This window comes from Osmia bicornis, chromosome 5 (assembly GCF_907164935.1).
Source record: "Osmia bicornis bicornis chromosome 5, iOsmBic2.1, whole genome shotgun sequence".
NCBI classification, from domain to species: domain Eukaryota; kingdom Metazoa; phylum Arthropoda; class Insecta; order Hymenoptera; family Megachilidae; genus Osmia; species Osmia bicornis.
Window position 1 is genome coordinate 553,431 of NC_060220.1, and position 17,398 is coordinate 570,828.

The 17,398-nt window shown below is 38.5% G+C and overlaps 1 protein-coding gene and 1 long non-coding RNA gene across 4 annotated transcripts; one reads left to right on the forward strand and one right to left on the reverse strand.

Annotated features, from left to right (window-relative positions):
* Positions 1-1,158: 1,158 nt before the first annotated feature.
* On the reverse strand, positions 1,159-15,469 carry LOC114882660 (adenylate cyclase type 7). 3 transcript variants are annotated; one of them, XM_029199555.2, is made up of 22 exons: positions 15,383-15,469; positions 13,727-14,038; positions 12,535-13,214; positions 8,729-8,863; positions 7,835-8,055; positions 6,542-6,698; positions 6,160-6,309; positions 5,958-6,079; positions 5,642-5,889; positions 5,089-5,441; positions 4,641-4,927; positions 4,340-4,516; positions 4,079-4,259; positions 3,912-3,995; positions 3,746-3,844; positions 3,497-3,640; positions 3,327-3,422; positions 3,120-3,243; positions 2,835-3,044; positions 2,582-2,762; positions 2,375-2,510; positions 1,159-2,272 (listed from the first exon to the last, which is right to left on the reverse strand). In XM_029199555.2, the coding sequence occupies exons 3-22, from the start codon at positions 12,643-12,645 to the stop codon at positions 2,108-2,110; spliced, it is 3,381 nt and encodes a 1,126-aa protein (XP_029055388.1). In that variant the 5' UTR covers positions 12,646-13,214; positions 13,727-14,038; positions 15,383-15,469; the 3' UTR covers positions 1,159-2,107. The 3 variants fall into 3 exon arrangements, with proteins under 3 accessions (XP_029055388.1, XP_029055389.1, XP_046141836.1); XM_029199556.2 differs by lacking the exon at positions 15,383-15,469 and adding an exon at positions 15,044-15,119; XM_046285880.1 differs by lacking the exons at positions 12,535-13,214; positions 13,727-14,038; positions 15,383-15,469 and adding an exon at positions 9,863-10,072.
* On the forward strand, positions 14,274-17,372 carry LOC114882676. Its single transcript, XR_006829436.1, has 3 exons — positions 14,274-14,443; positions 16,209-16,340; positions 17,168-17,372. It is a non-coding gene; the product is annotated as an uncharacterized LOC114882676 (long non-coding RNA).
* The last annotated feature ends 26 nt before the right edge of the window (positions 17,373-17,398 follow it).

A 17,398-nucleotide genomic window follows, 5' to 3' on the forward strand; every position in this document is an offset into this window, starting at 1 on the left:
TGTTACCGTTTGCCACACCGTATGTAATACACGTAGTTCTACCGCGACCATATCAAGATAAATAAAAGCCTCTCCTAAAAGAAAAACGAGGCCATCACGCATGTGAAATCGTCTTTACTGACTGATTTGCGAGAAAATTAGAGGAAGGTAGATTTTTTACACACAGTATATACATTATGAAACATTAAATTCTTTAGCGGTGAAATGAAGAAAAAAACATCTCTATCGTAAGGTCTTTTATTAGACTGTATAAACATTTATTACATTTTTCGTGTTTATTTGTTTACAAATTATATTTATATCTTATTGTGTAGTAATAAATACTTTATTCAAGTCGTCGAATAATCACATTGGTCGTTATTACTAATTAAAAAATATATACAAAAGTATTTACAAAGAAACAAACGAGTGTTTGTCATGCGACTATATACCTCATTAAAAAAACTAGTAAACTAGTAGTTTTAGAATCAGGGTGGGAGCTTAATTCATTAAACGTATGATTTACAAATCAATGAATAAAAGTCGTCGCATTCATTTTGTACGTAGAACGATTTTTAAAATGTAATTATAACATCTTGTGCATTGATTACGAACATTAAAAGCGCTGACATTACATGGTAATTAAATACAATTGTCATAGTTTGAAATTTATGACATGGAGCGGATTTACACGTGTATCATTTGTCTTTCTTTTTTTAAAATAATTTTTAATAAAATAAAATATGCAACTTATGATTTTAACAATGAAAGTGTGAAGTCACACGTTTAGCATATTTCATCCTATCTTGTGTAATAAGAATGCAAACATTCATGTAAAAAAGGTACTCGCATTACGCATAGAAAAGTAATTATACACACTGAATGAAATCATGATATCATCGATGAATATACAGGGTGTTCGACAATAGGTGGAAGATTTTTTAAGGAGTGATTCTAGGGATCAAAATATCGGCTTTGTTTTCCAGTAATTAACGTTTAAAAATTCGAGTAAAAAGCGCCTAAAACCTGCAACCTGCCCAGCACCGACGACTGAACGGCTGAAGGTCCGCAGGGGTGCGTACAGTCATAACCATGAGGTAATGATTCTTGGTTATGACTGTACCCATCCCTGCTGACTTGACGTTCAGTCGTCGAATTTTTAAACATTAATTACTGGAAAACAAAACCTCAAACGCTATTTCGTCATTCTCGATTCTTGTCTTATTTTGATCCCTAGAATCACCCCTTAAAAAATCTACCACCTGTTGTTGAACACCTTGTATATGTATACGCATGAATTAGAACTTAGAATGGTCCAGTTATTTCAAGGCTGAGTTTTGAAGAGTACACAGAAATTTTCAAAATATTCTCGCCTAATGTCATGACCCCGAAAGAACCTACGTTAATAAATATTTTGAACTAACTACGTGTTTGTTAATCGGACACGGTACAATTGTACATTTAATATACAGATGAAACACGTCGTTATCGTACACATGCATCGATATAAATAAAGCATTATATCAGTTTTGATTATCTCTCAAATCACTAAAGCGTCGAATCATCGACAGCAGAAATCTTTTATCGTCGATTATTGTTACATCGTACTTTCAGTGGATTGTGCTTCGTTTTTAAGTTACCTTTTTTTTTCCAAACAACGTCAACCGTTTAAAAACTTTCTTGCGTTATTTACAATATAAACATTTCAAGTAGTCGAAGAAAATAATATTTAGTAATTATGATTAGCGAGGTTTTTCAAGTGAAACCAGAATTTTCTCTGTAAATCGATAGCTTCACAAATTGGAAAACTGCTGGTACAGCATCATCCTCGAACTGTCCTTATCACGTATATTGGTCATATAAAATCATTCGTCATTTATAAAAGAGACGCTGCATATCCATATACTATCCACAATTCACTGCAAACTCGATTGAGGTATTCCACATTAGTATCGCAGCCGTTAACTACGTTTCTTTATGTCAGTTCTTTGGTCTTTCAAAGTTTCTTTGGTTTCTCTTCTCTCCCTTTTTCTATTAATTTCACTTTGCGTACGATTCCTCGGTCAACTATTGTACACTATAACCAAGGTTGCAAATTGATTTATGAAAAATTAATTTAACCTTCGGATCATAGACTAGTCTCTTCGACGGAACTCATTCTCTCGAGCTGTCGTTCTTCGTCGATGCCGACAAAATACGTCGTGACGTATCCTTTTGGTTTGACGTACGTGTTTCCTCGAAGATGGCATTTAACGCCTTGCTGTTCAAGAACAGCCGCAGTATCCGTTGTAACCTGTATAAATAATATTCCGTATCTTCAAAATTAGAACCACACGAAACGTGGGGAAGAGATGAAGTAATTATTCAATAAGAAATTGATGGGTATTCATCAAACCTGTATTTTTCCTGGAACACCCGTCGTGTCCATTCTTGATGCCATGTTAACAGCATCACCCCAAATATCGTACAGTGGTTTCTGAGCACCCACTACACCGGCTGTTACTTCTCCATGTGATATGCCGATTCTTAATCTGAAGAATTGATTTTTCTAAATGATTTAAGTTTCAAGAATATGTGTGTACCATAGAGAAATAATACACACTTATATGGTTTAGTTCGGTAGAAAGATCTGCCGTTTAGTTTACTGAGAACTGCCATCATTTCGACTGCAAACTGAGCCATTACTTTCACCACGTTATCGTTGAAACTTTCTTCGCTTTCTGAGCTGCGCATTGAATCACGTCGAGTCGCTTCTAATCCACATGCTGCCATGTATGTGGTACCTGAACGAAATACGATACTCTTTAGGATTTCATCGTGTAGAAACAATGTTTGTCCCTCAGTAATTTATTTACCAGCAATCTTGATTTTTTCAATTCGACAAACAAAGTACGGTTCAAATAATAATTTGTCGAATTCACATATAATCTCGTTCAAATCTATCAAAACGTTGCTTTCATCGATGGATATATCGGTTAACGAAGCAAACATAACAGCAATGTTGTTGTGTGCTTCGTGGTATGGCTCGTTCTCTTCGGTTCTATTCATGTTTAAGTAGAATTCCGCTGTATAAAATGTATATAAAATATAATTACACAGATCATTTTCAACGTTTCAATGTTATTTAAGCCAACACATACCAACGTGTTCTGGCAAGATGTTACGGAGTAGCAGTTTATTGGCGTTCCTAGTATGAAACGCTTCGTCCTGCTCCTTGGTTAATTGACGCTTCCATAGATAATCTAATCTGCTCAAGTATTCTGCCTGAATAAATTATGGGAAGAATTCAAATGCATATACAATGTGTTCTCGAATAAATAACGAATATTTAATATGAGAAAACTTACCTGGCGATCGATCAGGTGCAAAGAAAAGGTGAGAAAAACAATGCTTAAAACGTGAGCCAGTCTTGGTTCTAGATACGGATTCCACCTTTCACCTGACTGTGAAATAAATTGCAGATTAATTCCCGTCAAATAATTAATGTCACGTTAATAAAGGCATCCGCAAGAGTTACCTGAAACAAATTCGAACGGTGTATCCAAACGTTCCACGAGTAAAATGCCACCACCGCGATGCCCATTACTAATTTTATAAGGTAATGGAGCCTCAGAAACAAGAAACTTGTTAGAATTGCCAAGGAACAAGTCTGTGTCATTTGCTGGAAACGATTATTGTAGGATATTAAAAACACCATCTTGTTTATTTGTAAAGTTGAACTAAATAGAAATCTACAGTAACACAAGTACCTACTAAATAATCTTACCCAAGGTGTAGCTACGCATTCGAGCTTAGAAGCACCAGGTTCTGCTACGCTAGACGTTATGTTGTTGCTTGCAAGCTCGTCCACATTGTTACATTCAAACTGAAATAACACGATTATCGAATAACAAGCTTTCTCTTGATTATTTATCATGTGGCATTGAACTTACAATCATATCGAACATGGCACACACTGCTAACATTATCGTCATCACCAAATACAATATTGTTCGAAGAAACGTGCTCCATACCACCTGAAATCCAATATGATCGTTGTATTAAGTAACATGAAATAAGTATGCAAAAAGATAAGAAAGATTTTTATAACCCAAAATACCTTTACACTGGTTTGATACAAAAAGCACAATAATTTGTTACGAGGGTGTGGAACGTGTCCTTCGTGTTCATCGTGCGGATCTTTATATCGATTCCACGCGAAATGCATCCAAACGATCGGTATTAGAGCAATCAAGAACAATATCGCAACCGAGTAACTGATTGTCGTACTCAAGTGCCATCTGAAAGATGATTACACGTTTCCATGATGTAATAATCCTAATCAAGATTATTAATAAAGTGCTTTATAAATGGAGCATACTCAGAGACGGAAATTGCTGGTACCAAGTAAATGAGTCCCATAAAGATTAGAACAAAAACAGCGGAGCTAACGTAAAATTTAAAGAGAGGATCGGGTTCCTTCAGGAACGGTATCTCCCAGTTCCACTGTTGAAAGGTCAATAACAAAGGATTGATGTGTTCCCATCTGCACCATTGTCTGAAAAGTGATTCGAAAATTTATTAGAAAATCCAGCTATATCAACTTAGGGTTCCCTCAGCTAAGTTGAACCGGTTAACCGGTCATTAACACAACGGTTAAATTATCCAGCGATAGTACTTACTCCCACTTAGTGAGAGGCATTTGCTTAATAGCATTTTCCATCTCCGCATCTGCGGCTTTTAGCATCAGATGATAATCTCGCAAACAGGAGTCCATGAAGTGTGTACGCCGTCTATAAGTGCCGGCGAACACGTCAACATGATTATTTATAGTGGTGGTCAGACGTCTGCTGTTTCTCGGGCCAGAACTGCTAACGTTACTGGTACGGACGTTACTGAATCTCACGTAATGCTTGTTAGCCACCGGAGGGGAGTCCGGACTGATGACTGTCAAGGTGTTCTCGCTGTTCTGCAACAAGGTTCGCCTGTCAACGACGCGAAATACTTGACGAAAGTTCGTTCAACGATTAATGATGACAACAGTGGCGTAGGAACAGCTCGAACGTAAATGTTGGATAAAAAAGAAAAATTAATCTTCACGGGCTTCCTACGCCACTGGGAAATACGCACCTGCGTGGTAGGCGAATCGGGAGGAAGCGAAGGTGTGATCAGGTAGCTACGAATTCCGTATTTCTTCAGCATCTCGTCGTTTATGGAATCCACCGGTACGCAATCGTACTCGGAAGCATTCACGAGATCCAACGTTTGCTGCGTTACGTGTACCTTGCCCGGTTGTCCTGTTTGCTCCATTTTATTAGCTATAACGACGTCGCGTGACCAAACGTCGTACTGCCATTTATTGGCACCCAGAATTCCTGATATTATGTTGCCCGAGTGAACCCCTATTCTCATGTTTACATCCACCCCGCATTCGCGTCGAACCCTACCTCTCACCTCTTTGATGATCTTAATCATATCGAGTCCTGCAATTCGTTCCAATTAAATTCATGCTAGTTTAACGCGTCGACTGCCTACGAGGCGAATTGAAGCTTCAGATTAAAGTATTAATCCTTAATAACCTTGATGATCTGTAATATCGTGGGTGGGCAATAAGCACGGCTATTTCTATTAGGGCAGTCAACGCGATCAGCTGTACCTGCGTACGTCAAACTATAATATTTACCTAGATCCACGCAGCTTTTCGCATGCTGGGAATTCGGCGTTGGCACACCGCTGACGCAATAGTAGCAATCACCCAGAAATTTGATTCGCAGAACATTATGCCTTTCGGAAGCCTCGTCGAAACTACCGAACAAGTCGTTTAACGTCTCCACCAGTTTTCGTACGGGTAACGTTACGGTCAATCCAGAGAAATTCACCACGTCAGCGTACAAAATGCTCACGTTGTTGTGCGTTTCGACGCATAAATCGCTGGAGAACAAACGATCACGTGTTTTTATAATTAAGAAAAGGGTTGATAGTATAAACAAGAAACATACTGATGCGGTCGTCCTTTAGGCGGAGGTTTCTTGTGTTCCTCGATAAATTTAAAAATATCACGAAAATCTTTCTTGATCTTCGCGGCTATATGCTGCGGTAGGATGCTCCGTGTCAGTTGTTCCTACAAATATTTATGCACACTGGTACGCAGAGTTTTGTAACAGGATCGTAATAAAATGTATTACATCAAGATAAACTTACCTCTTGATCTTTTTCATAGTTCAATCGCAACGTCGATTCAACGCACTTCCGACGATCGAGGAAGGATCGTCTAATAACGACTTCGTTCATAAATCTAAAGTATAATCCTAGCCCATTCACGCAAATAAAATATATCGTGTCTGTAATGATCTGTAGAAGAAATGATATCAATTACAAATAACATAGTAGCTGTAACATAGTGACGCTTAAAATAATCGGAGAACGTTGGATTTTGAAATGAAAGAATGAGAATTGATCAAGTGGCCTGTGATAGATTCATTTGATCAGGTGATCCTCTAATGATTTCAAGCGACACATTATCATTTTATTTATTCGGTTAATTTTCAACGATGTTGCGTCAACGACACGCAGGTGAATTTACCTTGGTCGAATAATCGAACGTGTTTCTGTAAGTGATTAACGATAGGGTGGCCAGGTAACACATGGTAGCCGTGACGCCTAATATGAATGCGTGTAGATTTTCCGTGAGAGGTAGGAAGACGTAACAGGCGAGAAGCGCGTGCGTTGCGTACGCTGGTCTGAAAAAAGAAACGCTGTTAAACACATGCAGGTATACATATATGCGTATATAGGTGACACAGGTGTGGTATAAATACGTGTATGTACACACGATAAATTCATGTATACAGGTTCGTTAGCGAAAAAGGTAAAAACGACTCTCTATTAGCCGATTACTAGACTCGATTTAATCATCAAAATTATACGCGTCTAATTTATATTGACCTCTAATTACCTTTTGCGTGTAAGGGTCATAGATGAAAAACAAGATTGAGCATAGAATAAATTCATTAGCTCGTCTCATTGGAATAATCAGAGGTAATTATTCTACTATACGAACAGTATTATCCCTCTTTTTAATCGAATTGCAATTCACCGAAATTACAATTTACAATTCGTATAAACGTAGACGAGGAAAAAAAAAGAGAAAAACAAGTTATAATAGTATCAAGATTCAACAGAAAATAGATACGTTAACTCGTATTCTTGGAATTAACGAGAGATAACAATTTTAATATACGCAGAGCGTTTTATCCGCCTTTAATTGAATGAAATTCCCCGAAATAAAAATTTGCAATTCGAACGAAGAGGAAAACCTAGTCGTAGTAGTATCTCACGGGAGTGTTGCGAGTATAATATCGATAAGTGGTTCGCCAGTCTTTCGTAACTGCGGTTTTAGAGGAAGTAAATCGAAGCTGTCGGTCCGAGACGACGAGAAACCGAGCAAGGACGTCGATGATAATTAAACGACGTCCTTGTACGATTAACCCTCGATCAGCCAATATTGGGTCAGTTTTGACCCAAGGTTACAATGGAGAGTCTATTAATGTTTGGTCACTATGAGCGGTGGGAACTTTATCCCCTATATTGCCATTTCTTGAAAATCTACTGGATTAACGCAGGCTTCCTGATTTATTTTTGATTTTAGGATAGTCTTAGGAAAATCCAGGAAGAACCAGGGAGAGTCTAACATAGAACCTCTCATCTTGTTAGCTAAAAAAAAAATATTATATGTAGACAGATAAGGCCAGTGATGGAATATTCCTTCCTCTACATTTCCATCAATTACTGAAAACTTAAGTCACACTAGATTATACCTAAGTACTATAATTTCAGATCAGAAGGATTAATCAAGCAGCTTCCTTCATCTTATTACCTTATCGGCGGTACCTCATGGGCGTGCATAAAAGTGTAGTACAATGGAACGGCCAGATCACCGACCACCAACAACACCACGATCATACAGGACAATATAACGGATAGATAATTGTTTCTGGAGATGATCTTCGATCTGAATGATAGCGCGATCACAGGGCAGAGCAACGCGTTCATCACGGTGCAAACCACCACGTCCGGCACACAGTTCTCGATGCTGACCTGGAGAAAAATTAGGTCACGCGTTAAAACACTTCGGGTGTATTTTCGTCTATACGAAATACGTACATATATATACATATATTTTTATAGGCAGCGTACCGGTGATTTTCATGTACACCGGCCAGCTCTATTAATAGGAACGAAATGACTGGCCGCTCCTTACCAATAGAAAGATTATCGATTCAATGGGAGTTGCAGATTCTGACGTGACCAAGGAAAAATACGTATATCGGACATGATATTCCGGAATCGGTATTTCATTTGATAGAGTAGCTTCTTGGAAGGGGGGAGATGTCTCAGTTATTCTGATTTATAGTATCGAACGGGAGAAATCCAATTAATCCTTGGTGATCCATATTTATAAACAGATCGACTATACATAGTTAAGCACCCTTTACAAACGACAGACTTTCCTCCAAAGATTAATCGTATGTCTTCGTTATAATTACTGCTATACGATACAATAATCAATTTCAAATAATAGTCCATCTCAACTAATTTATGAAAGAGAACATAAAAAAAAAATCTTCTTATAAATAAGTCAATAAGTGTTGTTTAAAACTGATTACTGTACGTATACTTTCTACATTTACTGTACATTTCCTAGCCGACTGTTTCGTTTTCACCGTATGTACATACATATGTACGACGTTTAGTGTTTCATTTCGCTTACCATTGTAATCAGAATCAAACAATACGTGATTCCGAGCACCAATTGTAGTAGAACGAAGAGCGACAGATAACCATACTGAAGCCTCCTCTGGTAAACCGTGAACAGCTTCTCTAGGCTCTTGTATTTGAACTGTTTCTGAAAGTGAAAGCCCACGTGAGATTATGTATTCGACGTGTGACCGCCGATGTTTGAACTTTCTACACAGAGTTAACGTTAATAACGATCAACACGAGTATCGATCCTGTTTAATGATTTTACAGCTGACTATCCGGACGCATTAAGCCCGCACATTGTTAAAAAAGAATCGATTTTTAACTCTTTGCATTCGGAGTTTACCTTCCAGGAATACATAGCGCGTAGCATTCCCATTTAAATACATTTCTCGGATGCTCGAAAGTTTCTGCTAATTGTAATTACTAATTTTCTTACTTTCCGTGAAACAAATCATTCAGTTCTGAATTACTATTAATCGACCTTCACAGTTCGAGGATACAAATAATTAATTTTAAAATAAGAATGCAAAGAGTTAATTAAGCGAATTCGAGAATAACGTTAAGAAGTAATTGACAAATTAAAGGCAATGCGCGTACTTGCCTTGTTAGTTTTTCGAACGGGATTAAAATGCACAAATCACGAGTAACAAAAAGAATGCAAGAAAAATATACGATATCAAGTGTTGTTTAAAAGTTTGCGCACGCAAAAATAGCGTTCTGTTTGAAAAGCCGAGTATACTCGAGTGGGCGCGATCGTTCCGTTGTTATCAATCGCATAAAATAAAACCTATCCGTGCACCACCGACAAAATAGTCTTACAAGAGGAACACTCTAACCGGAGCAGCCACTAACAAATCATTTTTCTTTTTTTCTCTTCCGTTCGCATAATCTTCATAGAGAGAATTTCACCATCGCACGTGCACAATGTTTACATTCAGTATATAAAAATATTTCTTTCAATTAAACTAATTAACATCACTAAACGAGAATGATGGAAATACGATGATTTTATAAGAAGATTTCACAGAGATGATCGACACGCAACTAAACGCGAGATTCGAAACGAAGGAAACATCCTTCGACGTTTCCTACGCGACGACCAATATGGAATCATATGCAATTGCGTCATTGAGAAATACACCATTCGCTCGATATTCGCCTCGATGATCAAGAAGAAAAAAGGAGTAGAACCATCGGTGATGCTCGTATTAAATCACACGGTCGCACCTTCGCGCCTCCGTTAAACGTACGAGTGAAATCGAACGACTCGAAACTCTTTTCCCTTTCGTCGAATGACTCACGAATGATATCTTAAACGTATATAGAAGAAAAAAAGAAAAGTCTAATTATGTATCGCACTGAATCGCGTTAGCCCATTGATAAGGAGGTCGACAGGAAACCCCGCGCGCGTTCCCAACGTGCTTCTATCTCCGCCAGTCACCGGCGGTCTGATGCAAAATCGGCGGTGCGACGTGTGAGGCGAACAGCCAGCATGAATTTATGCGGCTCGTAAAGCACGATAAAAATCGTAGCGAGTATCGTGGGGCGCAGCCGCGCCTTTCCGCCCCAACGTTCCAATGGTTTCACTCCTTTTTTTCCCTGACTCGTTTCGCGAGAGAGCGAAATTTCGCTTCTTTCGTTTCAACGGATACACACGGAACAGTTCCATCTGTGCTGCTGTGTTCCGCGCGTGCGTTTTCCACGAGCCCGTTGCAGCTCGTGGCTGCGAACCTTTCGGTCCGGCGAATATTGATCTTCAATCTTGAACGGGCCCGACCGACCACCTTCTATTTCGTACCTTTTCTCCTCCTCATCGTCGCGGCGAAATTATGCATGAATCCCTGGCTAATTTGTAATTCGTACACGAAACGAGCTGATAAACGGTGGAAGCAGCTTGCTGGTTCGCTTGGTTCATCCGGAAGTGAATGGAGATTGTATATTGGAGCTGAAGGTTGAATGGTTTTTCGGGAGAGATAATCCTTGATGCTTCGGTTGTTTAGAATGTGGAAGGACGATGATGGATGGGCTACTTGTTAATCTTCTTGAATGATAGGAGTGGTTATAGACTGTTTCTAGTGCTTGCCTGTTGTATATAAAAAAGCAATAATTACGGATGGATATTTTATAGCGTTGTATTAATAGAATCATCCAGCGTTTTCTGAGAATTTCCGTGTTCTATAACACTTTTCTAAAAATCACATGCATTTGATGAAACATTCAATGTTTACTTCCTTATAATCTCTGGGTGGTCACGAGCTATGTATCATTCCGGTATATCTCGTCATTAGAGAGCGAGAAATGGACCATCGGGTCAAATCGTCTTTCCGCCGACATTGTGGCACTACGTCTTCGTAGAAATCTGTTAAAAATATACTGCAATGCTATTTTGTACTTAACACAGTTCATAGACCATTTTTCTTCCTAATTTGATTAGATAAGCTTCCGTGTAACTAAATATCAAGTAAGTAATTCGAACTTAATAAACATTAAATCAATGCGACCATTTTATCAAAGCAAAAATGATTTCTCAACAAATAATCGCGAGAATTGCACAATACGATATCCTTGATTCACTTTTACCAGAAGAAATCAGCACAAATATTTAGTCTCGTTTTTGACCGAGGCACAGTTAATCTAGACGTACTGTCAGCGATAACTTTCAAATAAAATTGATATACCGGGTGATGAAAAAAGTAGGATTTTTTCAGAGAACGCGTAAAGGATTTTCTTAGCGCCGGTTTAAAGATTTCAAGTGTCACGCTATCAATTCACTTCCATGCAAACGGATTACGACGAAGGACGTGAACGAGATTGAATAACATTTTTCTTTTTTCTATTGCTCTTATCAAACGTTTGTTGATATCAACTTGATACTGTAACAAATGAACTATTCGCGCGTTGATTGCTCGCTTAAAAATTCAACTTTTCCGTGTAATCGAATTATCAGGAAGGAAAAATCCGATAAAACATCGGACTACTCTTCAGATTCTTCGTCGAACGAGCGGGTAGAGTTAAAAGTCGTCGGAGTCTAACTCGATAGATAAATCGTCGATAATCCAATTGCAATTTCACGAAAATCTTCACGGTAATGGCAGCTAGCTGCTTCTCTCGCGTACTGACGCGCTTTCGTGGCCCTCCTCTTCCTTATAATTTAATTATCATTCGCGTTGGAATGTTTTTCAAAACGTGCGAACCACCACTAAACGAGCTGAAACGTTTATCTATGATTAGAACGGTGCAGAAACGAGAAGAACTCGAGTCGACGTGTCTACGTCGACAGGAGAATCGTAAATGGTTGAATTAAACTTACACAGTCGTGAAACGAAACTTTCTCCGTTTCGAAGGATTAATTAAATTGATCGAGCATACTTCCATATTTACGAGCAACAATTACTAACCCTTTCGTTGTGAACAGTTTCAGTTTTATGACGAGTATTAAACAGAAACTAATCAAACATCGGGTCTTAATGATATTTCATATTGTACACTAAAAATTTGTTAAATCAATATTGAATCATGAAAGTATAATATAGCTATCAATTTTATGATTATTATACAATAGATTCCATCGAGGGCTGATACGATTTCTGTTGAATTAAAAGACACAAAGACCTAAACAAAAACTGCCCAAAGTGTTCATCATCGTCGCGGTTAAACTGCTACAAGTATTCTTTTTGTATTAAAAGGAAAAAATTCTTGCACGCTCCTTTGCATAAAACTGCCTGCTTATCCTCGTTCGAAGAACAATGCTACACGTTAGTTTCTCCATGATAAAAGGCACGTAGTTTAGAATAAAAAAATGTATGCACTTACTCTCAAGCTGGACCAGGTCCATTCGTCAAGACTGTTAGGCGAGACGATGCGACCGTCGCCCACCATCTGAAGAGAATTCAAGGATGCTCGGGTGACCAGTTCGAATTCCATTGTTCCTCGAAGGACTACTTGAAAAAAAAAAGCTGGACCGATCACAGGGACTCGATCGATGACCACGTAGGCGACGACGTCGACGACCACGACGACAACTTCACCACTGTTCGATCCATCGCGGCTACGATCCACGAGCAGACTGATCGTACGTGGAAAATGACTCACCCTGAAGCGGCTCTCGGCTTCGCTGGCCGCGCTTGGTGTCACTTCTAAAACACTACCGTGTTAGAGCACCGCTTTATCGTGATAAGGGAAATGGGCCACTCTAAACGCCCCTTCTCTCTCCCTTTGCGAGCAGCTTGTTTCCCTGTTGTTTTCCACAATGGGATGCCCCAGCAAACGAACCGTCGCTTTTCCAAGCTTTCAACCTTTCAGGGGAGCGTCATACGCAATGGCCAGGACAATGATAAAAGTTTTATCTACTTTGGCTTGTCTAAGATCACGCTGGCCTTTTCATTCTTACGGTGTCTCCTTTTAAAAACGTCCTTCATCGGTTCCCTTTTAATTGCAGAAACCTCCTACGTTTGCCTGGCGGTTGACTGCTCTACGCTTGGCCGAAATCAGTACTGAAATTAAAATGATACGATCTCAGAGTAAGCAACATCCCAATGTGTTGACTTTGCCAAAGCTGAGCGCCGATTACATTTGTCTCATCTCTTGATACTCGATGCATTTGGAATTGTAAATAAAAAATAGACTGTGAAAAGTTAACAGCATTCATGGAATGACTTTCTTTATCCGAGTATCTTTAGAACCGGTTCACGATTCAGAGAGACGTTTCTTGGAAACATCAATGACCCGACTTTTATGAGAGATGCTCGACTCACGACTATGATTCATTCTTGATCGATCTTGATTCGTACAGTTCTATTCTCTGGTAATTTCTCGACATTGAGATATCAATCGCTTTGACCGTGAAGTTTTTACAAAGGCGTGTAGCTGATGCGAATCTTAAAACATTCATTCTTTATAACAGCTACCAGGTGTATTATAAACGAAACAAAACGAAACGAAACGGATCGAACAATCGTGAATTTCAATATTTATAAATATGAATGAAAGGAAAGAGGAAATTTACCATTGTCGATTACTATCATCGAGCGTGAAAGTGACATTTATGAGCGACAACAGCATGATTATTGTATCACGCTCGAGTACTCCTCGCTACCGGAAATAATCTGTGCATCCATAAATTAAACCCTTGTCAATAAGCGTAAAGGTGCTTTAACTTGGATCAAACTGTTTGACACGTGGTATTGTTACATGTGCTTCTATTATAAATGAAACATCAAACAACTTCACGTAAGGACGTACTCTTGGTATCCTTGGTATCCTTAGATCAAGGATGATAATCTTCCAATCATTCAGAATTCTTATACCACCAAGTTTTCTAAAATTGAAAATAATTAGCGTTAGCGAGTGCATAGATAAAGCATTAAAATTGAGGATCTTGTAATCAGAAAAAAGAAAAAGAAAAGAAACAGTAATTTGTTTCAGTCTCGATTCGCGCGACAGTCGTCATAAAATTACGGCCTATTATTCTCACGCGCGAAGAATCAGAAATTATGCATGACGATTTAAAAACACGGAGGCCTCCCACCGTGATTCCATCCAGTCACACATATTTTAATCGTCGAATCTTAATTGCATCCTGCCTTTGCCTCTTCGCATGCAACCGGCAGCGTGAACACTTCGTAACACACGTCCTTCCGGATCGTTTCATCGGCCAAAAGCAACAGATCCATTAAACTAACGACTCCCGAAGAAAGGATACCAATTGACCCGTTCGTTACAGGTAAAGTAAGAAGGCACGAATCGATTCAAAATACGCAGAGAACTTTGTTTGCGCGAGCGGCTTCGTAGCTATGTAAATATTTGCCTTTTTAAAAGCTTCAATATTTTATGCGCTAGATCGTCGGGAATTATTTACGAGTATAATCCTCTAATTATTTCGTTCTACATCCAACGGACGTACACGATGAAATTCGACAAATCCATCAAACTTTAGATAGAAGCACGAACGACCGGCTGATAAAGATATTGTTAGATAAACAACCAAATAACCCGCGCAGTCGAATGAATCATGAAATTGATCGAACCTTGTGACTAATTATCGTGTAGCAAAAAAATGTATCTCGCCTTCTTTTTCTTTATAATTTTATGAGAGAAAGGAGGGAGGTGTAAGAAAAAACTTGTCTTGCGGCACCGAGAAACGGATAATCTGTTCGTTCCGTCAATGATTAACAACGCGATGATACGAAGGAACGTTTAATCCTATCATTTAACGATTGCTATAGTGTCCTTCGTACGCGTGCAAATTCATCTTACGAAATGGAGCAACGATGGATTTCTGCTATAGCGTGCCGCAGTCAAAGAGTTAATATTATTTGCATACCGTTGCATGCAATGGAATATTGCATATTTCAAAACTTTCAGGATTCGAATAAAGTTCAAAGTGATTCGAAACTTTCTCCATACAACGAACGATCCGATGCGCTTTATAGCCCGTCATTAGGTACCAGCAAAGAAGTCACGTGCTCGAGAGATTAACTATAGCACTAGCGATGATATCCAGTAAGACAATAATACACACAGCAAGCCTGATAAATGAAAACAAATATTCTGAGATATGAATGGATATCGAGGATAATTAATACGCTAATTGTAATCTCTGCTCGGAGCGTATCAATTATAAATTGTACTACATTGTTCCTTATCGCTAATGATCACTTACCACGGTTAAGCAGCTGGTACCAACCCTCATGATATTCGTAATTATCGTCGAACTGCGCTACAGCATGCACAATATGTGCATTTCCGTTATGTAGATACTTTGTTCGAATAGTTAAACGGTGGATCCGTAGAATTTGGACGCGTCGAGCTGTCGCGTGCAATATGCCACTTTCGTCTGACGAAACTCTACGGTAACGATATCTCCATGAAGCATGGTAAGGTACTCGACAGGTACAGAAGCAGTGCCATGGACATGGGTCGTACACCTACGGCTCCTTTTCGATTCGAGTCATGGTGGAGATCCCAAGGACGCTCGGCCAGCATCAACCACGCGATATTCGTACACGTACAGGGTGTCCAAGAATTCCGATGCTTACCAGCTATGTTTCTTACGCGATCAAGTTACTGAAAGTATACAAGATCGGGTTTTAATTAAACTGAAACTTATTCCTCCACTCTATGTTTGATGATTTCATGAAAGGTAAATGTTTTGATATTTCACACTCGTTTGGTTTCGATCATTCTTCCCGCTAATTCATCCAGGCACAGTATCGTTGCTTATACAATTGGCATAACAATCATTCCGATGATTTCTAAACGTAAGAACGAATCGATTAAACAGTGAAAAGAAAATGATGTTTTCAAAAGTATGTTGCTTTTAAAAAGTGCAACTGATAAACAAAGAAACATTGTTAAAATTGGTGTAAATAATTTGAGGTTTTTTGAGAAGGTATAAAAATTATTTCTGAATAAACTGAAAAAAAAAACTCTTCTATTCTATTTTGAACAGTGTCTACTTACTTTTGTCTTTCACTGTACATCTGCAGACTCGTATACCTGTGGGTTTACACACATTTGATCATCGATGACTAACTCACCCGGCTCAGTGGCACGAAAAGAACCTCGATAACGCTTTATGACTTCCGTTCTCTCGATGTCAGAAGGTCGTCGATCGGCAGGTGAGTATCTCAGGATGATACGCGTTAAACGAAGCATCATCTGGTCGTGAAACTCATTACGACTGTACACGTATACGGAACACTTTCTCCAAACGTGTTGCACACTTTATAGGATGTATACTTCATATTTGAATCTTGACGTATAGATACGAGAACGTCCCCTCATTTTGTGGATCGTTTCGTTTCGATCACGTTGTACGTCAAATCGGTCCGGTCGATAACGAAGAATTCCTTCTTTCCCGAGCAACACTGTTCAATTATAAATTCAAATTAATTTGTAATTTTCCGCCTTTTAGATATGATCAAATTTGTACACGTAATAGTATTCGTACGCAATAAGATTCGTATTATTAAACATTGATCTTGATGTGAAATTCCTCATTGTTGTGTAAATAACATTGAATACTCTTTGTATTTTCTCTGTCGCGTTGTCTTTTGAGCAGATTGACGTCATCGTTGAATATTTCAATTTTGGAGCACATGTGTGCACCTGTGATTCGATCGATCCAATAATCAATTCCGTCGGTAATAATGAGATCGACTGTTCTTTTATGATTCTTCGATTTGCACATCACCTAAACGTAATCTATTTTAATCTTTCTCACGAATGTAATATACTTATTCATTTACTGATATTGCGAATGATTGAGAAAAAATTATACGTACATGATAAAGTTTAATATGTACAGAGAAATTTTTACATTTAAACGATCATTACTTTTCCATGATTGCCATCCAAGTTAAGGCTTCAGTTTTGCAATAGAATATACCGATATATCTTAGGAATGTTTATGCAAACATATAACAGTTGTACTTTATGTTCACAGACTGAAATCGAAGACACTTGATTAATAAGACGAATGTTCGATGGCTTCCTAAAAACATGACATACTACCGAGTTATCTCGTGTTTATAGATAAGTACAGATAGTATCGTTCAAAGCTCGATATCTGAGTTTACCAAAATGTTGATGGTTATTTGAAATTTTAACATTGAAATTCTAGAACATTAGTTAGTTTCATAGTACACTTAACAACAGTTGATACATGTTTCAATAG